Here is a 27,217-nt window from a genome sequence, read left to right on the forward strand (position 1 = left end):
TCCTTACCCCAGGTCTTATGATCCTGACTCACTCTGTGCTATCAAGCCTGTTGCATTTCTTCACCATGCCATGTGATCTCTTATTACTCAGTCCCTCCTCTGGCACTCCTAGCAGGAACATCTTGTCACCCTAATGAAAAGCCGGTCAACATCATCTGCTTCACTGTGAATTTGTTTTCAGTTTTCTGCATTACATGCACATGGTATGATTGCATCAGTAATACCACAGCTACTTCTCACAAATAAATCCACACACAGAAAACTCATCAGGCACAGGAACTCTAAAAAACTCCCTCTAAATTTGAATTCCTGGCAGACATTTAGTAGAGCATTATCTCAGTTAAGAACAGCTTGTTGAAAATATTTGGCCAGCAGCCCAATTTCCTAAAGAAAATTCAGGTTCTACATACTATTCTAGTCACCAAAAACTTCTGCAGATCTTAGACCTAAAGAGTAGATATGTTTTCTCCCTCCCACTCACCAGGTCTTCAGAGTAGTCCATACAGTTTGTTTTAAATTTACAGTACCCGTTTTGAAAGAACAGGTATGAATTTGAATGAAGTCTTCCCCCGTCTACATAATTCAAGGTAACAATCCTGCAGGATTTCTGCTTTTGTGCATCCTAGCAAACTGGCTTGCTGATGGAGCTTTCCTGACATGTCACAGAGCTGCCACATCTTTAGGAACAAAATCAGGAATCCAGAGAGGCAAAGACCTCCTTAGTAGACCAAACATGCTGTCAGGGGAGAGGCCAGGTTACTGCAACTGCCATGCGCACATACGCGTCACTCCTCACCCACATCTCATCTACTGCTTTTAGCCACCTCTTCCACAATCATAGTTGCGGCAGTAGCTCCGCATGAGCCCATAGCCTGCATGATACTGTGGGAACTGGGCTTTGATGAACATTCTCTGTAAGCCTGCGAACAGGGAAGTCACAGCACATGCCTGCTGCATGCTAGGAAGCAGATGCTACCTTCCAAGGACACAAACTCTGCCAAACTAGCAGAAACCCAAGAACAGGTAACTGAGGGAGCAGCGAGCCCCCTGTGGAATTCAGAACAACTTCAAATACTGATGGAAGTTACTACAGGGATGGAAGGGTAGAAGGCAGAGAGGACTGCCCAAGATCACCGTTAGCTGTAGGCTGAAAGCACCATGCTGCTACTAAATTTATTTTGGTCTTTGAATTATTAAAACTATGAAGGCAATTAGGAAAACTGTCTAGGTCTTTCCCTTTTGTTCAGAAATGTCTTCTTTGCCCTATCTATATTAGCTTTTCAAGTGACATACTTCCACTCTATTGTCAAACTTCACAAGAAAAAAAAGTTATTGGGAATAACTGCATTATAAATACCGTGCAATAAAGAGTTAAAAGAAAAACGAGGCAGCTTTCTGAAGATGTTAATGCTGTCTGTGAGAGAACAGATAGTAAGAAAGTGGAAGGACACAATGTAAGCCTTTCTACTCTTCGCCTAGCTTTTATTAAATAGCACATACAAACTCCTTTTTGTGCTTCCAATAGAGAACGTTTTCCCCTATTTGTCTCAAAAAAAACCCACCAAACCCAAAACAACAGGACTAAAAAAAAAAAATAACAACAAAAAATTAAATAGCAAGTTTTGTGTAGCTTTATTTCACAAAATTTCCTCTCCCCAGAAGGACATGGAGGTAATGCTTTTTCCACCTATATCAATCAAGCATAGCAAATTAGAAGTATTCTCTACTCAAAGATTCTACCTGTGGCCTAAAGGGGATGGCAGAAGAGCTCCAGCAACTCTTGCTGAGGCAGACTGAGGTGTAACAGCCACAGCTTTTTTTTTCTCCGCCCATCCACTGAGGATTTGCTGCCCCCACAGCACAGCTAGCAGAAGACACTATGCACTTGTGCCTCAGCTACTCTACTGTAAAGTGCCAAGTTTCAGCATTAATTGCTGATGAAGATGAACTAGAGCTAAGCTACCCGACCTTACAGTGGAATGAGTGAAGTACAGGCACATGTTCACCTCTGCTGACATAGCTATGAGTGAAGAACCAGAAAAACTGACTCCCTGTGCCATTCCACAGCAGCTCTGTAGAAGCCCAGCTGTGCTGCTGCTTGCCTGGTAATTATCAGCTGTAAAGGTTATGAACCCAAATTAGAGCTTTTGTCACACAGTCCACAATGGGTTTCCATGTGTAAATTATTGCAAGTGAAGCCTCTACAGCCAAGCATCGAATAAAAACAGAACACTGTCCACAAGCTCTTTCTTCATTTGAAAAGGAGAAACAAAAAGCAATTATATAGAATAGAAATCTACAGCTTTGACTTAAACACAGTGATCTCAGAGTACCTCTTGGCCACAGGGACCAACTGGGACAGGAAAGCCCATCATCGAATCACTTACATGGAAGGCAAGTCTGCACAGACACTGGGAGCAGAATGGTCCCAGCATTGTGGGCTTCTATTAAAGACTCTTTCAAGTAAGGTAAGCAGTGCCTGCACCCTCTAAAAAGCAATGCCATCTTATCATAGAAGAGTGCCAGCTTCTTGCTGGGAGATGTTACATGTGCAGGGAGAAAAGTTCTGTTGAAACGTCTAGTTAATATCTGCTTAACATGAGTAGTCAAGCACTTGTGGAGCACTGCACGAGTGGGTTTGGTGATGTTTGGTTTTGTTGTGTTGTTTTTTTTAATTAAATCATGCAACACACATAGAAGGTAGGGGCAAATCATTTTTCTAGGCATCCACCACATTGCCGGCAATGAGATGTGCCACAACAGCGTTAGCTCTATGCAGCTGTTACCTATAGGTCAATGGCATTTAAAATAGAAAAATCTTTCTTACACAGTGTTATGAATAAAATTGCACTTGATTTTGTTAAAAACTCATATCACTGTAACTTTTCCAAATATTTCCTTTCTGGCATCTTGATTTTCTTCAACAGGAGCTTCTCTCTAAAAACTTCTCATTCACGTTCAGCACATGACATACAACAGCATTAAGCCATTATCTACCAGAAAATGGGTCTGTTGTTTCTTCAGTGCTTATTTCTCTCTGTCATCACCCTCCCCCCAAAAAAGGTACAGGCAGTTCACACCTCTAAGTGTCAATTGTAACATTGAAATATAAACTCCTCAAGCAGACATTAGGAATTTTAGTTTCACAGATTAAATATTTGAAAAGTTACAGAAGGTGCAGTACACATTTAAATTGCTTAAAAATCCAAACTTGCAGCAACTTTGTAAATTCAAATTTCCAAAACGTTTATAATGTCCTTGTGACCTTCTTCCACAGCAAGACGCCCTCATGGCAATAAAGCATCAGACTTCCAAGGCTGAGATCAAGAAATAAATCAGCAGGATGAACTTGCTCCACCAAACAACTTTAAAAGAGGCGTCTCCATTTCCAATAGCAAAAAGCTACTCCTTCATTCCATTTTGGATCTTTCAAAGTGTGTAATCATTCTTTCCTGGAAAATAAAATACCCAATGTTGTCATTTCCCCCAGTAAGTTTACATTATTAAAAAAAGGTGGTATACTTTGCACATTCACAACAAATGCACACTCATATATGCCTTTTAAGTCAGGAGTACAACTTACACAGCAGATACACCAGTTCTTTTAGAATATACATTTAGAATACGCATTTCTATTCTAAGCAGTTGTATCATGGTTGTCCCCACTACCTTTCCCCTCCTTGTAGTATTTTACTGCTGCACTGGCAAGATCTGAGAGTGCAGTTCTAGTAAGCCAAGCCCTTCACAGCTGACTCATGACTCCTTTGGCATGTCAGAAGACTAATTTTGAACTGCAAGTTTACTGACCTCATCTGAATCCAGAAGAGCTGGAAGAGCACTGCAGGGGGCAAGGGAAGGGAAGGAAAAAAAAAAATAGTTAAGCGAATTAGAGCACCTACTGAGAGCATATTATTGACAATCACTTTCAGTCTTGTGTTTCACTTTAAGCCTTTTTGGGCACAAGAGATCAATAATAAAGCCAGACCTTTCAACTAAACAGAGAAATCAGAGAAAGGCACAGAAAAGATGAAGAGCCCAAGAAGGATCCTCAATGACCTTTATATTTTTAAAATCCTTTTTTTCTAAGCTTCTCATTACCAACTGAACAATCCACGTTGCCATGAAATAAGCGGCATCATTCATACAGGAACACTGCTGAAATACACTGAAGACATTTACAATACGGTCTCATACTGCAAAAACACATCACAGAAATCAAACAAGCTACACTAGTATCATATAGCCTTATCAGCTACAATAGATCTCCCACCCACTGGGACCTCATCTCTTCACAGCCCTAACCATACTTTCAAGAACAGAAAACCCTGCAGCAGACTACCTCTAGGCGCCCTTTCCCAGCTTATACAAGTGTAGTCCTTGTTTTCTTAAGGAATCCTACCATTCTTCAAAAAACAAGTACTAGAATGGGGAAAAAACAAATTCAATTGAAAAAATACACTTTTTCACCCTCTTGAAGCTACACTTGATTTCTTGTCTTTAACTTCAAGCAGAGTTTTGTACTTAAATCCAGAGCCTCTGCCAAAATCAGCCATTCAGAGTTGTGAATGTAATAAATCTGTGAGCTTGTTTTGCTACAAAAAAAATTTATAGACACAGACACTGAAATTTTTAGGATGTAAAAGTTATCAAAAGCAGAACAGATATGGACTGCCTACATAGCTGACTATATTGCCAGAGGCATAAAAATGACTCAACAGACATTCCAAATAACATTTAGACCTACATGACATTCAGTGGTTTACATTCAGCAAGATACTCAAAGGACTTCTCAGAGCACTGAACAGAAATAGAGGGTTTGTTTGTTCCTTGTTTTCTGGATTTTTTTTATTTAATTTTAACTTCAGTGAAGTACAAACAAATCAGCCTATGATTTCAGAGTCTGAGACAGTTAAGTCAGCATGTGTTCAAGTGGCACAAACTGTAAGGCTGACAGACTGCATAGGCACAAACAGAACCATGCTAAGTAGTCAGAGGGCCAATTCCAGACTAAACTCTGTAACTGCTCATGTAAGTGTAGCATGCAAGTTTTAAGTCATTCTAATGTATTTTTTTAAAAAAATAATTGTTTCTTAAAAAATACAAGATTTCTAATTGTATTTCCTATGTGCAAGGAACCTGCTTTTATTGTGACTATAAAAATACTCACACATCTGTCACTGATGAAGGAACATTCTCCTCTACCCACTTCAGGTCATCCTCTTGCTATAAGTACAGAAATTAAATGGAAAACAAAAGTCAGTTCTCCCAAAATGCTGTCACATGCAAGCCTTTTTCTTCTCAGCTTACTTGACAAAAAACCAATGTATTTATAATGTCAGTTCAAAACACCACCAAAAACCAAAACCCACCTTTAACTTGCTTTCTGGATTATAGAAAACACATTCCAAGAAAAAAAGAAACAACCCCCCACCTATAACTTACTGAGAACTCTATAATAGTCTAATGGTGACTAGCAAAAGCAGGCCCTCAGGACACTTTGGTTACTTATGTAATCTAGTTTAGTCTCCCACAAAAGAACATTATCTTTAGAAGATGCTACAGATTAAAAAAGGTTATAAAAAGCACAACCTAGATTTTGCAAAGGTATTGCCAGTGTTTCTCATTTGTAGCTGGTAAACACTAATTCACAACACAAGCACACCTGTTTTGAAGTTGGAGAACTGACCCTTTTTGATCACCCCATCCCCAAAGTAAAAAAGCTTGATTTTCATGTTATCCTCAGATAAGTAGAATACAGTTGCAACTAACCTTTGAGATAAACATTAACGACAAATATTCATGCTACTATCGTGAATTCCTACAGGTTCTTTCAACTTTTAAATTTATGCATGAATTCCATTAAAAGGCTGAGACATACTTTCTACCTCCTAGCTGAATGCGAAACCACCTCTGCTTGTAAACCACATGGAAAAAAACGCAGATATATTAAAAATGTTACATCCAAACTACTTTGGTAGTTACATAATAATATACACATCAACTCACTTGAGTAATGAATCACAAATCTCAAACTTTGAAGGCAATTTATTTACTTAAAATACAGCTCAGCCTCCTCCTCAGCCTGACAAACTTGTTAAAAATAATGTATTGTTCATTACCAGAATATGGTATTATACAGTTCTATCTATACCGGACTATGCAAACATTCCTAAAGAACAGACTGAATTCTAAAGCTTCTATTGCACTTACAGGAAACTAGATGAAAAACGTGCTTACTTTCTGTTCACAAGTACTGTAAACATATGAAACTGACTCACTCTCACTCTAAAGCAAACTATGAAACTCACATTTATAGACTGAAAGCTCTGCATATTGGTTGCCTCCCAGCAGCAGCTCACAAAACAAGAGAGATGGATCTATAACCTTCAAGGTAGGGAGGGCATACTTACAGCTTTGTTTGCTTTTACATTCCCATTTGGTTCTTGCTTTGTACTTCTCATTTTCATTCCCTCTGAAGACAAGGAAAAAAAGATTGGGGTAACTGAACTGTAATTTTTCATAGACTGCAAGTGAAAGAGTTTAATGTTCATTCAGAATATTTAATCAAATCCAAAGAGACAGAGTAAGACAGGAAAAGTTAATGATTAAGACAATGCTTTCCCTTTGAAAGGCTTGTAGTATTTTTTCCTGACAGGGGAATACGTGGCTTTTCCTGATTTTTGCCATTTTACTTAGGAAATGCCAATTTCGAGTCCTTTTAAGCCAGGCACCAGCAGCACAGAACTCAAAGACATAGTCGCCTAGAGAAGCTGTGGAATCTCCATCCTTAGAGATACTCAAAAGCCATCTGGACAGAACCTGGGCAACCTGTTCTAGGTGACCCTGCTTGAGCAGGGAGTTTGGACAGGATGACCTCCAGAGGTCCCTTCCAGCCTCAACCATTCTGAGACATATGCAACTCCCAAAATTTATTTTACATACTGACTGCTGACCAGCCAACAAGGTTGACTTAAAAGCTGAGAGGCAACATGCATCTCCCAAACCTGCAGACAGCCAGAGCGAGCTGATTTGGCAAATCCACCTAAGGTATTATACACTGCTCTGCAGCTCCTAAACAAGTCCAACAGCACCGATATATGCCAGCAGAACTGATTTGTGGACAGACAGCATCAGCAGGGATGTCACCCTACCTTTTGCACAACTTATGAAGAGCAATGTTACAATGGACATAGTAGGCAGATAGAAGGCAGAGAAGAGGGTTTTACAGTAGGAGGAGGGTGAGTGGAGGGAAAGACGCAATCTAGTGTTACAGAGTAGGATTCTTTCATTCATATGTAAATTAATAAGTATGTAAACATATTCATCCATAGGTTTATACTGGACATTCTAGGCCCTGATATGGAAAATGAAGAAGACTGCAGAGTTCAAAGAAGATATAATAAATGAAAATCCTTAAACTGGATTTTAAGAGCACTGCAAACTAAACCACTGCCTAGCAACAATATCCTAGAGACCCTTGTCGTCACTGGATCCAAATCTATGACTTGACACTTTTAATAAAGTCCAGTGGACATGGTAAAGCAACCACAACAGCAGCAGTGTGTTCAGTGCAATCTAAACCCCCCACAACTAAACAGGCAACGTAGAACGCTAAACAAAGCCAATGTTTCCTCTACAACTACATAAATCAATGGCAACAAGGAGGCATGCACTCTGCTCTTACAGCAGTAATGAACTTTCACCAGAGAACAAGAGACCTCACTCCACAGAAGCATCTCTTCCACACTTAAGCTAGGTGAACAAGATCTTTCCTCTTACCAAAGCTTTCCTTTAACATTGGCTCTTTCTGCTCATCATCATCCTCCTCTTCAGACAGTGGTGAGAAAGCAAACCTTTAGGAGGGAAAGAACAAAAGCTATCTTAGAATAATACCTTTTGCCACCCAAGAGATTCATTACCTCAACATTCACATGACTTCACTATTCTGTGTGGTTCGTTGTTTTTAAGACCTATGCTAAACTACATAATCAGAAGTTCAAGTCACTTCTTTTTAAGTAAGTTTACCACCAGGAACAGATTGGGTTTTATTTACATGACTTCCTACACTTTTCCTCAAGCCCCTACACACTCTGCTTAGAATCCTTATGGATCAGCATACAGCAACTAAAATCACCTACCAGTACTTCTTTGGATCAACAAGCATTCCCAAAACCCAGTATTTTTAGAAAGAGGTAAGAAAAGATGAACCTTTGGTTGTTAGCAGATGGTCTCCACAGAATCATGATGACAAAAAGGATCATTGAAAACAATAAACGCCAGATGGCATCATCCACCCATAACTCCTGCCAGTCCTGTCAAGGCAAACAGCAGCACAAATTGAACAGGCTGTGGAGGAAGAGACTCCATGACCTCCGCTCCTTCCGAAGGTGAACTAAAAGCATCCGACAAAGGCTCATTACCCACAACAGTGAGAATTTTAGCATGTGGTATATTACTCTAGACATAATCCATATAAAATTCTGTTCCTCCAATCTCACCTCTTACACTGCCAAATGTAAAGTTATCAAGAGGCAGAAACGGCAGAAAGTATTCAATGTTCACTTACCGACTGACAGTCCACCAGCCTGAACTTCATGGTGGTCCAGATGATAAATACAATAGATGCTGCAATATTAAAACAAACAAGCTACTTATGACTACAAAAGATGCTAGTCCAAAAATACTACTAACAAGACTGCGCTTCCCAAACAAAGGGCAAAGACTTGAACAGTGAATTCTTGGAATCCAATTTATTACTGCTGGAAAACAAGAGATTGATTTATCACACTAACCTTATATGGTAATTTAGACAAGGACTAGTACATTTTCCTCATGGTTCTTCAGAGACAAGGCACCTATCAAGTATGAAGTATTTTGCCAACTCCTCATCCCTATTCACCATTTTTACATTACTTTCATCTAGCCACCAAACCATTTGTCATTATCAGCTGACAAATAAAGACTACCTTGAAGTAACTGAACCACCCAACCTGCCTCAATGCCTAGGCATTCAGATCCTGACCCACAGGAGTTCCAATGCTCAAACAATACTATCACCGCAGTTTTAGAAGATGACACCTTCCTCCACTAAGGTGCTCTATGATGACTAAAAACCAGATGAAAGGAATTTAATCAGAGCTGTTGATTAAAAGGAATTCAATTTTTTTTGGTTTAAATCCCCCCAAAAATTTGGTCCTTAGAAGTTTTCTGCTCATTGGATTGTACTTGGAAATAGAAGAACAGCTGAGCACCTAGAAGCACCAACAGGTTTATTCTTGAAGTTCAGTTCATTACTACTACAAATGGAAAGAGATTTTGGACCTGTATTCTTCCAGAATACAGAAGCCATTACGTTACAATACTAAGAATACTGTTTTTCCAAGAATCACTCCAGTCTTCAGCCATCTTAAAAATTCTGCAGTACACAGACTGTGACTGTGGCAAAAACTACCTCTGCGAAGTACCTTTATGAAGTTAACAGCACAGGATAATAATCTTTTGCCCCCAGCAGCTTTTAGAGGGACGAAAGTGCTCTGTTAAGAGGCACTGCATAAAACCTACTGATTTTATAACATCAGGACCAATAACCTATTACCTCTGAAGCATCGATGTAACACTTGGCATACACCCACTATTAGAAATGGGTTAAATGTTAGAAATCCCAAGTACTTTGATTGCATTTAAAGAAAGGCCACCAAACTAAAAATTTGCTTTAGTGATCAAATCAAGCCATATATGGAAATGGCAAATGCTCTCATTTATTTTCTGCTTACCTGCTACTGCCAAGATGAGCGTGTTGGTGAAGTGCCGATACAAAGAGAGTTTCACAACATTCCTTCGAAGTTTTAGCAGTTTCATTGTTTGAGTTAAGCTGATGAATATGTAAGGAGAGTCAAGGAAAGCCTCTGAAGGGACAAGCTGGTCACAGACTTAGGAGGACACAGATCTTCGGGTCAACAGCTCTCCCACCCACACACTTAGCCCTTCAGAAAGGTAGACCAGACTCAGCAGAAGAAAAGTTCATCCTATAGCAAAGGTAGCAAACAGCAGGATCCATCCCTTTCACGTTATTTAATCATCTACACTTAGAATTCATCACACAAAGATGGCATCCAAGCAATTATTTTGGACTACGGCCCATTCCTCCAGAAAAGTGTATCAGAAGTACATCTGATAAATGAAAAATCAAGTCTGAACTAGAAGCGAGTTAAAATCCAATTAGAGCATACAAGTGTCTTTTTCCCTTTTGCCTACAAATTTATTTCCATAGCAAGAGAACAAGTGCTTAGGAGAAACATCATGGTAGGAGAGAATTGGGGTTGTCATGGCTGGGCAGCAAGCTATTCACATTTTAAATAGTTTTGTGATTGACTTTTGCTAAAAATACTTTACAGGGATTTTGATATAAATGGCTTTGAGTTCAGCATTTCAACAGCAGTTGCTACAGTCACACTATAGCAGTTTGTATGTAGTATGTCAAGACACCAAAAAGTTAACACTGCCCCATTTTGTCACCTACTTCAAGACAAGTTTGAATTTTACACAAGTAATTTTAGGTTTGATGTTGCTAAGCAACCTTCTCCCCAAAACATCAACTGAGTCTGTTCTCCAAAGGCTACTGCTATGGTACCGTTACAGTGCTACACTACAACAAATTAATTTCATACTTCAACAATCAGAGACCGGTAAGAGGCAGACTTACCTAGTCTATGTTCAGGAGCTGCTCTAAAACAGGTGTCTACTGGTTACCTAGTTTTCCTTGAACTGGCTGTAGCAGAAGCTTACCTGAACACTCAGTTACAGAGGTTCTAACAATTCTACCTGAAGTAGAAAGAACATATACTTGAAGCTGATCTTAAAAAAAGTTCAGCCAAAACGACTCCCCCAAAAAACAAATTTGAAAGAAAACACACCCCACCAAGTAAAATAGTGAAGGATATCCACCAGCACAGGGCAGTATCTAGGAAAGCCAGGGGAATAAAAGCCAAGGAGGCAAGATCATTCTGGGCCTGGAGACAAAGAGAAAGCCAGTAAGAACAAACCGAAAAGGAAACAAGGTACAGAAGAAGTGAAGAGGGTCAGGCTGTTTTATGAGAAACCACAAACACTCCATCACAATGTTTGAGCTTTACTACAGAAGCAGAGGGTTTGAACCACAAGTTAGCTCAATGCACTGAGGGGAACTGACAACACCACATTGTCAGTTCTCAGTTCTCAACCAGCAAGGCAAGAAGTAGTCTTCCACATGAAGTAAACCTAGCACTGTTAAAAGGAGTCTCTGCTGAGGCAATGGCTGCAACAATGTGCTCTGGCCAGTTCCTTTACAGAAAACTAGCAATGAGCTTCTTAAGAGATGTAGTAATTAAGTCTTTTACACTATCCATGGATGAACTGAATGCTCCACTGGCAATCATGAGTTTGACTGAAACTGGCAAGAACTGCCTTTGTGTGTACATTGAGAACTACCGAAGTCCCAGCTGAAACAAACAAATCACCTTTTATTCCTTTTAAGATAAAGACAGAAATAATAAGCTGCAAATAGGCTTGTAACACACTGCAGTTTATGAAAGGATATCCACAAAATCATACAGGCATCAATCATGGACAGGGCCAAGTTTGCTATCAGAGCCACAGTGTCATAGAAAAACTGAAAAAGTACCAAATATATGTTAAATACCTTATTCCAAAATACCAAACACAGAACAACAGCAATCTACTTCCTGAGATGCGCACTCATGGCCAGATGATTCAAGCTGTACATCTGTGTCTGCAACTAGCCCTACCTAATCTGAATATTAGACACAAGGGTCCAGGCAGAATATAGTGTCTGAAACCTCACTAATCAGAAAATTATTAACATTAAAATACGCAAAATTACATCCTGATAAATTGAGAAGACATCAAACTTAAAATAATTGTCAATAATCCATATCCACAGACTCAACCACTTCATTGCCTCTATTCCCTTCTTTCAGGATAGCCCTGGGATTCTCCCTTAGCATGTAAGTAAATAAAGCCAGTAGCATCTGTGACATATGGGAAAATTCAAGCAGTTACTGACCCCTGTGACTCTAAGAACACCTTCCATGCCAGAAAATAACAGATAAAGGGCTCCAGCCATAACTACTTTGTGAAGAGTAACTCCAAGGCGAGGCCTGTAGGAAAACAAAGTGAAATTTAATTAAGGGGAGGGGAAGGGGAAGAGTGAACTCATGTCAATTTGAGTCTAACATAAGGTATGAAGCATATGAATAAAAGGTCCTTGTGACAAGCCACTTCAAGGTCCAGAAATATTTTTATTATGGTGCTCAAAACTTATGTGACTAAGGAAGAGATGGGTAACAGTTTTGTTTCCCAATTAATCTGTTTAGCTTTTTACAACCATTTCAAGAAGTCTCAGCCCACCTCTGCTTCATCAGTTCCCCCAGCACACCCACACCTGCTGGAAGCTTCTACTACCACACAGCATGTTCTTTTACCATACAGGTGGGGACAGACAGATCAGCAGCAATCTTGACAGCAGAAGCCTCCTAAAGCAGATCCCTTCCCCTATCAATAATTCCTGACCTCCCCCATTTCTAGAAGCTCCTCCTTGCCCAGAAGGAAGGCAGATAAAGCTCCCATTCCAGTCCCTGCAGTGTTTCAACAGTGACTCAGAAGCCTACCCAACAGTGGTACACAGAAAGGGGTGGGTTATTAAAAACCAACAGTGAAAAGCCTGTTAATAGAACACAACAAATCTGTTACAGAATCACTCACTTGACTATCCCATATCCCAGGCTGACTATGATGACCAGAGTTCGAGCCAATGAGCGCTTCACAGCAGAAAGCAGTTCTGCCAGTATTACTGCTCCTTGAACTACCAAAAGCAAAGAGGAGGAAGCTAGGTTATTAAAGTAAAATTTCTGTTTTATTAGCTACTGCATGCAATTGTAGCATGAGAGCAGACCATTTTTTCCAAAAGTGGACTATTAAACAGTATAATCTTTTACCTACATCTGGAGTAAGCTTTCAAGAAAAGATACGTCACATAGCATAAAAAGAGGTACTGAAAAATTTTACATCCATAGAAAGTGGAGAGTAAATGATCCATGAAACATTTATCTGTAAGATCAGCCTGGATGATCTTCCAAACAAGTCAAGCAACAAAACCTTCTATACCATGGGTGTGGCCAATTAACAAAGTCACAATGAAGTTTTACTTGCAGAGTTTGATTTATATGCATCCATCCTAAAAACTTAAAACCAAAGCCCCAAAGCTTTATGTGGAGAGAATCACTTAAGATGGATTATCAGGCTATGGGCTGAATATCAAGTCATCTGCAACGCTGTCATGTTGAAAAAGGAGTTTCAAAGTCTCTTTCCAAGGCCAACAGCAAATTAATTACAAGCTACACTTAAGAAGTCCTATTTTAAACTTCAAACTAGCACTACAATGAATACTTTCCAGAACCTAGCATTTTACATCCCCAAGACACTACACTCAGGAGTCAGAGAAGGCAACAGCATTTTAGCCTTAGAAGAACACAGATCACCGTATTTACAACATATTAAAAAAATGCAGAAATTCTGATTTCTTGTTGTCTTGAAACAATCCCCAAGTAATCATATACTTAGCATGCATATGTCAGCCCAGTTTAGCATAAGCCATTAGTGCTATGCCCCATCAATTAAACTGCAAGCTGCAATTGCTACCTACCAGATTCCCCCGTGTAGCGGATATTCTGGAACTCTGCATAGAAAACTGCTTTCTCGAGCATTCCCAGGAAGATAACAGCACCAATCCAGAACTGGATCCTCAGGAGATCCCGCCAGTAACAGGCTGACCATGCAAGCCATAGAACCCCGAAGAATACGTACACAATGCACATCACCATGAAAAACTATTACACAAAAAGAAGCAAGAAATATGAACCTTAGACCCAGAAAAATCATATCCTTGTTTCCATTCCACAACTGTAAGACAGATCTGTTTTCTCCTTGAACGTAGCAACTTTTGAAGTCTTATATACAAAAGTGACTAGAAACAAACATTGCTTCATTTGTCTTCTCTGGATTCTTTTACACTGACAGCCTAATTTCCCACTGCCAGTACATGGAATCACAGTAATTGAATTTCTGAACAATTTCTCTCGAGCGGTCTGCCAATTTATTTCACAGGCAATTTTTCTAAGGAAGATATCAAGTGCTACTACCTTTCAAAAACTCAGATAAGAGCTCAAGCAAATCATTGAGTACTAGAAACCCTGTTCCTTCTCACATATTTTTCTATTACTAACTTAATTGTACATTTACACTACTCTCCAAATAAATTTACAAGTCACCTTTACACACCATTCCACAGAACAGAGATAAGCAACTGATGGTTTTAATCCCTCAGTTCAAACAATTTGACAGTTCCTCTCAGAAGTTAATTTCCAGCAAACTCAGTTTTTGACCAAGCTTTAGGTCAGCCAAAAATCTGGAACTGAAAAAGAAACCTAGATATTCATTTAAAATAATTTTGTGATTTTTTAAAGTATTTTTTCCCCATCTAGTGTTACTTGCTTCAGAAGAACTTTCAGGGTACGTCTCCTACAGCAAACAATAAGCTTGACTATGCTACGTGGTGCTGAATTTTCTAATTAACAGCACCATACCAGAGCAAGTTAAGTTTTCAAAAAGGATACTAGGTTAAGAAGAGGAATAAGAAGGAGAGTCTAAGACATTAACTGAATAGCAGGAATTACTTAGCCAAAGTACAGGACACTAATAATCAAGCAGTCTCCTCTTGCAGAAGTAGATTATCTTTTTTATAAACCAAGCAAGCGTTGAAGTCAGCTGCAAAATCTGTTGAAGCTTTCACAAACTGAGAACACCTTCATTATCTTACTAATCCTTACAGATTTTCACATCTGACTGATCCATACAGTTCAAATGGTAAAGACCCAGACATGTAGTTCACATTTAGATGCTTCATTACAGAAACATTTAGACAGGGATCTTTTACTGGACCTGCCACATAGGGATATTCACACCAGTGGACTGTATGTGAACAGAGCTGCTGGAGGCTTTTTACTCCTGCAGGAAGTAAAACCTATGTTTCAGAAATACCCTCAGGCTCTCCTATTTACAGGCAACTCTTACCAATATAGTCAAGCTAGAAACCTTACTTGTTAGCAATCCCCAGCTAAAGTCTGTTTACACCACATAAATATTGAATTTATTTTATTTTCTTAGTCTCCTCAACAGAAGGAATGAGCAACCAAATCAGTAACTCCTTCGAATAAAAAGGGGATTAGCTCTGTAGTTCAATTACGCTTTCACTGTTAGGCAGTATTAAGGACCTCCTCACAGGCTGCAAGAGAGCTGGTGGAGGAAGGAAGATAAAGCTGTAAAAGAACAAAGAAAGCAGTGACAAATGAAAGGGTAGCTGTAATCAAATGCATAGAATAGCACATTTTCTAAGATACGAGCTAAGGAGAAAAACAGCATCAGTAAAACTGGTCAGTTTAGAGCCAATGATACTGGTAACTTCTTGAACTACAAATCAACAGGCACCAAGTCAAACAATCCAGAAAAGGACATTAGTAGCATATGCAAATGTCTAAAATTATGTCTGTTTTCCCTACCCTGTATTTAGTACAAAAAAGCCCCCACCAACCACCACACAGACCAAAAAACACCCTCTGCTAAATTATTTTTTCTGAGACACTGCCCTTCTGTTTCCTAAAGCATGGAAGAAGAGTATTTAATTGAGATTCCAATCAATGGACAAATTTAGAAGTCAAAGGAAAGCTGTTTTACTTACAATCATCAGAGGATAGTCTGCAAGAGAGAGGTACTCATATGGCCCCTTCAACTCTACTGTCACTGTCAAAAGACAATCCAATAATCAAATTGAACAAGAATCAAAAGGAGGAAGCCAGGATAAAGTACTTAGCTATGTGAAGATTTGGAATTTCATTACACTTGAGTAAAAAAATCAGTTGTTAAATCTAACTTGAACTTAAATCAAAGACAGACAAGACTCCCAACACACTCAGCTAAAAGCATGCAATTAAAATTACACACTATTATCAAGTAACTACTTAAAAGTAATTTGTGCTGGAGATTCATGTGTAACAGGAAAGTTCAGAAACACACATAAGCTCACTTTTTTAAAGGGGATTTTCAAACTTCTCTAACGCTTGGATAGGTTATCAATGCACACTTAAATATACTATAATTTCAAGGTGACAATTATGATCTTTGTATTCTACATGATTTGAGCTTATTAATATAAATCACCATGTTGGTCTGCACACTTCTGAAACATGCTACCAAGCCTCAAAATTGAACTGCTTGGGATTCTTCTTTACTTCCATCATTAATCTGACAGACCAACAGCCTTAGGATCTTCAAGACACTAACAATCACTTATTTTCTTATGATAAGAAAGCATTGTAGTACACAATACTTAACATTTGTTTGAAGTGAAAGATAGCGTCTTATCAAACTGAACCATGCAGAATTAAAATATTAACATATTAAAAGTACCTCAGAATACACTCAGACTGGTATACATAAAAAAGGCACTATATTTTTAGCCTAAAGTATCTTACTTGTAAAGGGCTTATTTTGATATGAGGAAGGTGTTGTTCTCTCCATTCTTTTAACTTTGGTAGTAGAATCCTTTGCAGTTGTAATTCCAATTTGCACAATAAATATGTATGGCCCATCTCGCCAAGTTTTGATAACAGCATTCATTGCCTGAAAATAAAATGTCTACATGTAGACAGTGCATAGTCAAGATGACACAAAGATGACAGAATTAGACTTACCATACATGGGTGATATCTCCCATGCAAAAATAAAGCTCATCTCTTCCCAAGCCTAAAACTTGTTAATAAATATTTGATATGTAAACTTTAAATCTATTTATTAGACATGATACTTAAAATTTAGTTGTTTGAATCCAGATAAATCCTCAAAGACCTGGCAGGTAATCTGGGCTTATTTGCAAATTTAATATTGAAGAGTCATCTCAAAGGTGGCTACAAAAAAATCTCAAAGAGCCATCTCAAAGCTACAAAGAATTCAGCACATCATCCTGTTCCTTGCTTTCAGTCTAGAAACATGATGATCACCACACAGATACTTCATTGCTCCTGAAATCAATTGTTTGGCAACAGCACAGCTGCATATAACTCAGTTCCCTGGTGAAGGCTGTATCTTACAGTGTAAGATACAAGAGGTAGTTGGGAAATTAGAATTTTCTACAGTAGTTGTTTCCCCTGAAAACTACTACTGCCCCTGCAACAGCTCTCGTACCTGTAAGACTGAAACCTTGCCAACTAACAGAGGAAGCTTGCCCAGATAAACATATGCACCACAGAATAAATCAGAGACTTGAGTTTCAGGATACAAAACTGTTAATTACACAACTGAGGAAGTTCTAGCCATCTCTGAAACAGCAATATTTACCAAGAGCTTTAAGGTTAAAATTAAGACTATCCACATGTATGCCACTCACATGACTACTGCAGAACTACCACAAAGGCATTTTCTATAATGGCTTCTCCAAGAGAACTTCAGTATTAAAAGCACGTATTTAAGAAACCTCCTGATTACAAGACTTAAAGTCAACAGAATTTGAAGTATCCAAAAAAAAAAAAGTTTATGTTGATATTGACTGAAATTAAAAGACTTAGTTAAAAAACACAGTAAACTTAAAAGAAAATGGGCATATTTTTTTAAAACACCAATTTTGCCTTTATGTGATCTCCATCTCTTGCTGCACCGATTCCTTATTTCACAACTGCACACACAGCTATTTTACCTTTAGCTTTAAGGTAAATGGCCCTGTAAGTACACAGGGAATTAAATACACTTTCTTTGCTGGCATCCAGGACATCCAATTTGAAGTTATTTTGACAACCGTTCTTGGTTAAGGCTTGAACATAGTACACAATAAAAATAAAAACAAATTTGAAAATCAGTTGCTCAACTTGTTAGGTACAATGTTTTAAGAGATTGACCGGCTGAAGATGAAATCAAACATAACCTCTAAGTATTAGTCACCATTTAAAACAGATCATACTTTAAATTACTATGAAAAAATTTTTTTTTTACATTTATACCATTAGTTTGAATGGTATGAGTTTCATATTTCACATATAGAAGCAGCAGTTGCTCTGTTCTTTCACACATTGCTACCTAGTTTCAAGATATAAACAATCCAGGTGTCAAAAAAACCCAGATAATTGCATCTTCCCTGTAAATGCTACCAGTAATTTCTTGATCAAGGAAATAAAAACAAACAAACCAGAAACCAAACAAATTAAGACTGCTGGATTCCAAGTCATGTTTAAACTCAATATACATACAGTTTTATCTGCCACCATTGTGTGATTTCCTCCACTCTCCTTCTTATCTTTTAAGCTCTTGAAGAAAAACAGAAAAATGGATAAATCAATACGCCAAACCTATCTCTTCCATGCCCACACTCACTCATTATGAGGGGGGGTGGGGGGCAAAATCACCTCTTGTTTCTCAGGTGAGAGAGGCTCTGGATGAACAAATTCTTTATAGAAAATCTGCAAGATAAGAAATGTACAGTATTTATAGGCACTTAATATTAACATGACATTGCCAGAACAGCTTCCAGTAAACTTGCTTACAGAGGAAGGAGTCTCGTAACAGCTGTATTAGAGAACTTTCATTTTTCTAAATCAAACAACTGTCCATTTGCAGATGGAGTCTTTAATACTTAAATTAATACTGTGTCATTTGAGAGTTACTTTCCTCCCCTCAGACAACAGGTGTCTATTTTTAGAACTAGACCCACAGACATGACAGTATTTTATTTTTCAAATATGAATCTGTTTGCTGTCTCCATTACTAGATGAAGTCCACACAGACAGATACGCAATTTGGAGCCTTCTGCCTTAGTCTGTGCAAAAAAAGTCCCTACATGAGTGGGTGCCTATTAGAGATCCAGATTTTGCCAACACTCAAACTATGGTGACTTGAGTTCTAGTGAAACTGCTAAACCACAAGAAATAAGCTGAACGATCAAAAAGAGAAATTTATGTGAAACTTCAGAAATTAGTATCTGAGAGAAATACCTTTTGTTAAAATTTCAATAGACATCAAAGGAATTGGAGGAAAGTCACTTAGACTTTTAAAACCCCAGTTTCACCAACTTGAACATGCAGTTAAGACGCCCAAGTTCACATACACATCTAAATCCACAAGATCTCTTCTATAAAAACAAGTAGAACTGACACTTCTCAATTATTAAACATAAAAAGCAAGCAGCACACAAATTTAAAAAAACCCCACCTTTCAAGCCATCTTTGCATATCAAAGGAATTAGAGGCATACAAACGTTACTAAAAACCTTTTTTAAGTCACCTTTGGGCACACCTTTTTTCATAACCAAAAAACCCAGCAAAGAAAAACCCCATAACAGAGAGACAACACTGCATAATTTACCTTGAATTCTTAAGTACACAATTAAAGACAGCATGTTATACTGATAGTCATTAGCATGATCACACAGCATTGGCTGGGGATACACAGCCGGTGCAGAGCCTACATTTGCACATTACTTCCCTGTGCCATTTTGCATTGTCTTCTCCATTTGATTTGTTTCAAACATGTTTTAACATTACCTATTTTTAATTTTTAACCTGCTATCAGTGTTTTAGTAACCCACTTCTCAACACACTTTAATGTTCATTTCCAGTAACGTAAATTATCTGAGCAAAAAATGCCAGTCCTTTATCAAACCAAATTTAGCAGGAGCTTCACTCTGCTGCCAGAGATTCACACTTCTACTCAACTAGCAGCGGCCTTGTGCAAATGAAACAAATTCAGAACACAGAACCATAAACAAAAAGAAGCACTGAACTTTACTGTGGTTTGGGGTTTTTTTCCCCTCATGGTGGGCCAAATGTTGAATAGCAAGCCAGAAGTAAAGCAAAATTAAAAAATTATCATTGCAGTTTGGTTGTCAAACAGATAATAACAAGCACCTCCCTACCTACAGTGATACTTACAAAGGATGCTAACACATGTAACAGGAACTACCACCTTCTCTGTATACTGGATGAGAGAACAGAGCAAACAGAAGTTTCTACCCATACCTGAGGTCTGAAGAGCTCAGAGCAATTTGGAAAGAGGAGAGAAGCTGTGGCATAGTATCCTGACCAACCAGGATGCTCTTCAGACGTAGCCCCAAAGTAGTACTCTGCCTGTTCATCCTGCCAAACATAGAACAGATCTCAGGTTAGCATCCAATATATCAAATGGTTTATCTCAGTAGGCAGCTGCAAGACCTGGAGAGCACCATACCTTCCCTCTGCACACAGCCCTGAAGAGAATTTAATAGCATGAAGGCCATCAAGACCACACAAGACTGTAAAAATGAGGGCCAAGAAAGGGGGCCCAAAAAACCCCCTCATACAGGTTTTAAGTAAAAATTAATACCTAATTTTTAAAAAAAGAAGAAATCCCAGTATTTCTGCAATGGAGGTGCAGCAGCCATCATAAAGCTCAGTCTACACAAACAAACTCTACATTGTATTAAAAGACTAAAAACCTCAGTAATGTGTTTAGTAGTTACAACTATCATAATTAATATTTTAAGTAAACATGGGGAAGGTGTTACACAGTATGAACCACAGTTGTGTTCTACCACATTTGACAGAGACACTATACATTTTGTCTAACTTAATACTTGCAATGTGCATCCATAAAGAACAGAATTTAGACTAAATATGAAAATAGTCAATTTTTTCTATTTGCTGTCATTAAGCATTGCTGTAAATATTTTCATCTACCTCAAACTCACACACTTCAGTTCAGAATCAACGCACTTATTTAAGCTTCTGGGTTTAGAAGAATTCTGACAAACACTTCCACCTTACCCAAAACCCAGAAAAGTCAGTAATTCCAGCAAGCTGTGGATCAATTCCTTTCCATTCCCAATGATTCAGAAATTTGTTATCTACCAATGCACAAGTGTCTTTTAGGCCCAAAGAGCTATGAGGATGCAAGTGAGACATCTCCAATCTACTCAGCTCACCCCTAAAAATCATAACCCATCTTCTCCCACACAATTCTTACCCCAAAGTTGAAGACTTCATTGTAGCAGTCAGAATATCTTAAGTACCAAGTAACATTGTAACTTTGGGAGGGATCACAAGTTTTTTCATCTCCTTCAACTGAAAAACCAGATAAGAACATGTAAGACACCCTCTACCTGCCGTGCTTTTCCTCTCATTTTGTGCCAAACTACCATAATTAAACACAAAACTGAAAGCAAAACAATAGAAAAACATTTTTCTCAAGTAATCCATTACAGTTCAGTGAAAGGAAGCAGCATGTGGAACATTACACGATCCTTTTAAATTGCTGAACTTTTTGTTTTCAAGACAATCGGGGATATTTCAGCAACCGCAAATACCAAACAAAAGGAGAACAGCAGTGACTCCCAGCGATTAAAATACACAAAAGGACTTCCCTTTCCAAGATATGTGGGACACATAACAGGTGGAGAGAGTTGGGAACATATTAATGCTAAGGGCCTATTGCACAGGTAATTTAAAGATATCAACACCATCAACAAGAAAATAAATAAAAAAAAGCAAGATTTTGCGAGTCAACATCCACCCCACACACTCCCAATAAGACAAACAAGCCATCTATACATTAGCTCACTGTCAAAGCCGCAATCCTACTTAAAACAGCAATGACAACTTTCCACTTTGATTTATTAAGGAACAACATGCATGAAAAGTGAACCACAAGACTTCCCTCTCCCTCTTTGCCACTCGCCCCAGGACAGACTGTCTGATTTTTGTGTTTCACATCTCATCCTGAAACTAAAGCCTGATCAAGAGAATTTAAGGAGGTAAGCTTCACCCTTAACAGTTCTGGAAGAGCCATTCAGATGATTATGTTTGGGTTTTGCCACCGAACAGATGGCAAAACTCTTTCAAGTTGACAGCTTCTTTCTAGTAGCTGAGAAGTGCTCACACCTTCACAGGCAACACTCAACCTCAGACCAGACATCCACACACTTGTTACACGTACAGAGCTTTTAATGAAATGTTTCCTTATTGACCACTGTTGGTAAAAACTGCAGTTGGAAAAAAAAAAGATCCTGCCATAGAGTCTTAACTGACTAATCCCACTTTAAACCACATGACTACTAAAACAAGTATACATAGACCTAAAACCTCAAAAACTGAGTCTCTAATACCAAAGATTGGAAAGAAAAAAAAAAAGAAAAAGAAAAAAAAGAATGGAATACAATCACTGCAAAAATGTGAGTTTCCTTATGACACCTTCTGGTAAGCATGAAAACAAGGCACACATTCTCCACATAGCCCTAGATGTTGCAGAGGGCACAACAAAGAAACTAATAGTCAACACAAGCACTGCAGTGACATGGGTACATGGCAAGTTCATAGAAGACAAAGACTCTTTGATAAACTGATCAAATGAGGAACACCTCAAAAAAGTGCTATGAAAAAATAGGAGGGATTCAAAAATACCTTTTAAATACATTTTTACCTATTAAAAATAATTAAGATTATTGAAACTTTTACATTCAACAGTAACACCACCTAAAGGCAAAACAGGTCATGACTAGAACAGTCCACCAATATCTGCAAACATCAAGATTACGGAGACCTTGAAAAGGAAGTACTCCAAAAGACATAAAAGGCATCCATGGCATTTACTAGATTCAGCAACATGGAAATCCAAGTCCCTTAGCGTTCAAACAAAACCAGCAACATTCCACTCAAAAGCAGTCTTTGTACTCATTTACAGAGAGCAGGATTTCTACCATGATCCTAGACAGGAAGCCTGATGTATACTAGAATAGCACTTAAGAAAGGTAGAAGATAGAAATAAAATCATTATTGACAGTACTAAGCACCAGTGGCAGTCTTTCCAGCCAGAAGCAAAAAGCATCAGACACCAATACATCACACACACACAAAAAAAAAACAAAAACCCCAAGAAGGGGAAAGAGGAGGAGGTGGTGGAGGAGGAGATGCAGGTGCTCACCAAAACCACCAAGAACAACCCATGAGCAGTCATGTTTGGCAAGAAGGGTCATATTGTCCGCACAAACATCCCAGAGCAGATGAAAGAGGCAACAGACAGCAAACAGAAGAAGAGAGGCTGGTTTCCACAGCAGCAAAGAAGCAGTATGTAAAGCTGAAGCTTCCCAGTACCAGGTGCAGTTTAAGTATCATCTAGGCTGAGGAACTGAAATTAAGTTCCTAGCCTTTGTTCCTTCCTCTTGCAGTGATTAACTAAATTAATGTAAATCCTTTAATCACACCGGTATGTAAAACAGATGTCTTTAAGAATTTTAAGGCTTAATGACTGTTTAAAGGCTGACAACACAATGTAGTTGGAATCCACAACAGGAGCCAGGGGATTGAATTCTTACTGCCAGATCTGCCACAAACCTGTCTTGTAACAAACATTTTATTTGTTCTGTGCCTTAGTTTCTTCTTTCTCTTAGTATTTCAGCTGTACATCTCATGATTAGACTTACCACACATTTCACTGAGGGGACCCACATCTTAGATGCCACATTAGTACAAGCACACTACTTCTATTCAACTTTAGAAAAACACAGACTAACACCTACCAAAGCTACAAACGCCCTTTCAACTCCTGTCCCGGCTTTCCCCAAGCATCAGATTTCTACATCTTGATCCTGCAACTGCACACTTGCAATTGTCTTGCTGCAAGACATGAAACTCAGCCTTTGAGCTACACCGGACAAGTGGGAAAACCCTAACCCTGACATAATGGACCTTCACTAATAACTACTGCAATACTAGTCTCCTATTTCAGATTCATGTGGGATTAATGGAGGAACTTTCACAAAATCCCTTTGAAACACTGTCTCAAGAAGGGCAGGTATCTGAAATTAAACCTGAAAATCGATAAGGTAAGTACTAAACGTAATGGAGTGCAGCAACATGCAATTTCATCAAGAAGCGTCAGCTAACCCTCACACCACCTTAATTTTCTGTTAAAAAAAGAGAGCACAACCTCTGCAGCAACAGTCTTGAAGTGACAAAGGCACAGATCCCACTAAATAGTCTCTACAGTTACTTTTATCCTTGTTTGACACAACTGCACGAAGGGCATTCACAGGCACTGTACCTGTATAACCACCTGGTTAGCAGCTGGAAATCAAACAGTCTCTTCCCCATCGCCCCAGTTAAGAACTGGTGCAAACACCGTAAAAGTGCTCAGAGTGCATGGAAAATATTTCAAGCTTTTCTAATTCAGCTAGTCACTTCCACATGTCATCTACATCATCCTGTTGCCATCTAAGTACTGTCCTCATGTTCACAGCTAAGAGGTATTTTACAGAAACTCTCCTCTGAGCAGTTACCTACATAACCCGTAGCCCTAGCCAGACTAACAAAGAGCAATAAACAGAAAGAACAACTGGGACGGCTGCAAACATGTTTGCTCTGTGGCACTCACACACTGTGACCAGGAGGAGAAAACAGCTCTCAAGAGAGCTGCCATAGCATGCAATAGCGTCCCCTTACCACTCCCAGAAGCACCCAGCTAAAAAGGGTGCTCAAAAAGCACAGTCTCCTGCACACTGGCATCAATCATTCTGCAACAGAAATAGCCCCTGTCCCAGTCAGCACCAGATCTCCCAGCTAGAGGAATTTAGCATATCTTAAACAGGGAAAGCACACCCCCATAGTAGGTTTCAGCACAGCCCATGCCTGATTACCTGCTATCTGAAATGAAGCGGTGCTGCCATTGCCCATCTCGCCCTCTCCACAGAGGGCCTGAACAGAACCATTCATTTCTGCTACAGCCTAAACAGATCACAGCTGCGAAGCTTCAAGGCTGCTAACACACCCAGCCGTATCAGAGCTATGGCTTTTATTCAGTGCTACGTTAGCTGTCACTGCAACCACTGCAGTTAAACACTTCACAGTGTGTCGAGTCCCAAATGTTAAAGGGGTGGCAGTGTGTCAAACAGCAGAGAAAACAGGTTAATCCCTTGTAACCACTTACATCTCAGGAAAATGGTGGTGTTGCTGAAGAGAATCTTCCCGAAGTTAAACTTCTTCCCCTGCAAAGACACAAAAAAACGAGAAGGTATTAGTGGGCCTAATGTCACCTAGCTTAAGTACACGTCACCTTCCACTGTAAGTTTTAATTCAATACAGCAATAAAAGCAAATGCCAAATCAGAAGCCAGCCTCACTGGACTTTCCAGTCATGCTTCACTACCCCTTCAGCTTGAGAGGCTTGGGGCTTTTTGTTCTGCAAAACTGAATCAACTTCATCGACATCTGTTGAAATAAGCATTTTCTTCCTGATAAGAAAGTCTGGACTATCCAACAAAATTGTCCTAAGAATCAACAGGAACGTTCACCGCGATCCTTTAATTTCGTTCCTGAAGCTCAAGAGCCCCACAGAAAGCCGACATTCCCCCCTTCCGCAGCCAGATGAAGGCAGGTTTCACGTGAGGCAAAGTAACTTTTCTCCACACAACTTCAAAAACACACGGTATAGCAGAAGTGCTGGAAACCACTCCACCTTCCCAGAGCCCGCACCTCTCCCGGTTCAGCGCTGCAGGGGCCCAGCGCTCCCGACAGCAGGCCGCAGCCCAGCCGCCCGCGGGTCCCCTCCCCGCACAGACCCCACCGGGGCCGGGGCCGGGCCCAGGCAAGGGGGCCGCCTCCCTCGCCACGGGCCTCACAGGGGACACGCTCCCCGCCGCCCACCCGGGCCATTCCCCGCAAAGCCCTTCCCTGTGCTGTCGCCACCGCCGACCCGCTGCAGCGGGTCCGAGCCCGGCACGGGGCCCGGCGCCCCCGCACCAGCCCTGGACGCGGTCAGGGGCCGCAGGCCGCAGCCCTCCCTCCGGCCCCCGGGGCGCTGCCCCGCTTCCCCCCGGGGAGGACGAGCCGAGCGGCAGCGGCCTCCGACCGCCGCCACGCACACGTACGCTCCGACCGCCGCCGCAGCCCGCTGGCCCGGCGGCCCAGAGCCCCCCAGCGCGGCGCCCCAGCCGCCCCTACCATGAGCACCGGGAGCCGCCATTTGGAGCGCTGCCCGGCGCTCGCCGCGCCCGCCAGCAGCAGCACCGCCAGCAGCCGCAGGAGGACGGCCTCAGGCCGCCGCCAGCCCCCGGAACGCGACGCCGCCGCCATCCCGCCGCACGGAGGCCGCCGCAGCCGCGCTGGCCGCGCCCCTTCCGCTCCCGGCGGCGGTAGGCGGCTGCCGAGGGCCGGCGTGAGGGCGGAGCCGCCGCCCGGCGGGGCCCGGACTGTCACCGCCCCCCGGGCGCCAGTCGCCGGCCCGGCCGCGCTCGGGGCCCGCCGGCTGCCGCGCTGACGGAGCGCCCGCTGCCGCGAGCCAGGCGCGGCCGTCACGGGGGGAGCCCGGCGGCCGCCCCTCCCTCCGGGGAGCCCTCCGCGCCCCGCCGCCGCCATGGAGGAGGCGCTCACGCCGGGGAAAGTCGGGTAACGCGACTCCTCGGCCGGCCCTCTCCTCGCTCCCGGCGTTGCCGGGCGGGCCCCCCAGCTTTCCGCAGGGGGTGGCGGGGTGCGGGCCCCGAGCGGGCCGGGGTGGGCGCCGGCGTTGGCGGCGCGCGGGGCGGGGCGGGGGCGGCCGGGGGGCGGCAGCGGAGCCCCGCGCAGAGCGCCTGTGGCGGCTTCGGCCGAAACCGGCAGGGGCTGACTGGCCTCGATATTTGGTTGCTGCGCGGTCTCTAATAATGTTTAGGTCACGGTGACTGTGACTGAGCCTTCGTGGCTCCCATCTGCATGTTAGATGTTGCGTGTATATAATTAATAAGTATTTTATGAGCAGCAGCTCATCGTCGGACAGCACTAAAACCTTATTATCTTCCACGTGTGTCTGAACTCTGCATGTTCTGGCAAGTGTTTTGATGACAGCCACAACTGGCAGTCTGTTTTTTCAGGCTGGGCAGCAATTTACTGTTCTCTAATAGATGAGAAGTTCCGTTAAGCCCGGAGGTAAGGCAGAGCGTCAGCAGGGCCATCGGCAGCCCCGCTGCAGGCAGCAGGGAAGGGCGCAGGGTTTCTGCTTTTCTGCCAGGCCAGCCCCTTCCTCCGTGCTTGTTGCTGGAACGTAATACTTCACTGCGAGGGTTGCAGGGAGAGGTCTGGCTGCAAAACACAAAGCCCTAAGAATTCACTGTTGCTGAAATTCAG

At 41.0% G+C, this 27,217-nt stretch overlaps 2 protein-coding genes across 4 annotated transcripts in view; one reads left to right on the forward strand and one right to left on the reverse strand.

The window, feature by feature from the left end:
* Window positions 1–1,608: 1,608 nt before the first annotated feature.
* Window positions 1,609–26,473, reverse strand: TMEM87A (transmembrane protein 87A). Of its 2 annotated transcripts, none has more exons than XM_040599892.1 (20): window positions 26,060–26,473; window positions 25,048–25,105; window positions 21,094–21,191; window positions 20,112–20,228; window positions 18,504–18,557; window positions 18,348–18,404; window positions 16,584–16,731; window positions 15,791–15,852; window positions 13,700–13,883; window positions 12,760–12,859; window positions 12,062–12,155; window positions 10,941–11,009; window positions 9,774–9,882; window positions 8,567–8,625; window positions 8,209–8,312; window positions 7,780–7,853; window positions 6,411–6,472; window positions 5,168–5,223; window positions 3,808–3,838; window positions 1,609–3,452 (listed from the first exon to the last, which is right to left on the reverse strand). In XM_040599892.1, the coding sequence occupies exons 1-20, from the start codon at window positions 26,471–26,473 to the stop codon at window positions 3,411–3,413; spliced, it is 1,992 nt and encodes a 663-aa protein (XP_040455826.1). In that variant the 3' UTR covers window positions 1,609–3,410. The 2 variants fall into 2 exon arrangements, with proteins under 2 accessions (XP_040455826.1, XP_040455825.1); XM_040599891.1 differs by lacking the exon at window positions 10,941–11,009 and adding an exon at window positions 11,576–11,647.
* Window positions 26,397–27,217, forward strand: part of GANC (glucosidase alpha, neutral C) — a 36,467-nt gene continuing 35,646 nt past the window's right edge. For both annotated transcript variants that reach the window (XR_005828789.1, XM_040599884.1), the window contains exon 1: window positions 26,397–26,503. Coding sequence is in view for 1 of the 2 variants with exons in the window: in XM_040599884.1 (XP_040455818.1) it covers window positions 26,472–26,503 (32 nt within the window). In the remaining variant the exon portion in view is untranslated. The remainder of the gene's footprint in view (window positions 26,504–27,217) is intronic.

This window comes from Falco naumanni, chromosome 7 (assembly GCF_017639655.2).
Source record: "Falco naumanni isolate bFalNau1 chromosome 7, bFalNau1.pat, whole genome shotgun sequence".
Lineage (NCBI taxonomy): Eukaryota > Metazoa > Chordata > Aves > Falconiformes > Falconidae > Falco > Falco naumanni.

Coding starts and splice junctions, on each gene's coding strand:
- TMEM87A (XM_040599891.1), bottom strand. CDS start 26,473: ATGGCGGCGGCGGGGCGCGGAGGGCTCCCCGGAGGGAGGGGCGGCCGC. Junction 12,860..13,699: donor CCGCTACACGGGGGAATCTG/GTAGGTAGCAAT, acceptor TGCTTTTGGTAG/TTCAAGGAGCAGTAATACTG. Junction 3,839..5,167: donor CCTTCATCAGTGACAGATGT/GTGAGTATTTTT, acceptor TGCCCCCTGCAG/TGCTCTTCCAGCTCTTCTGG.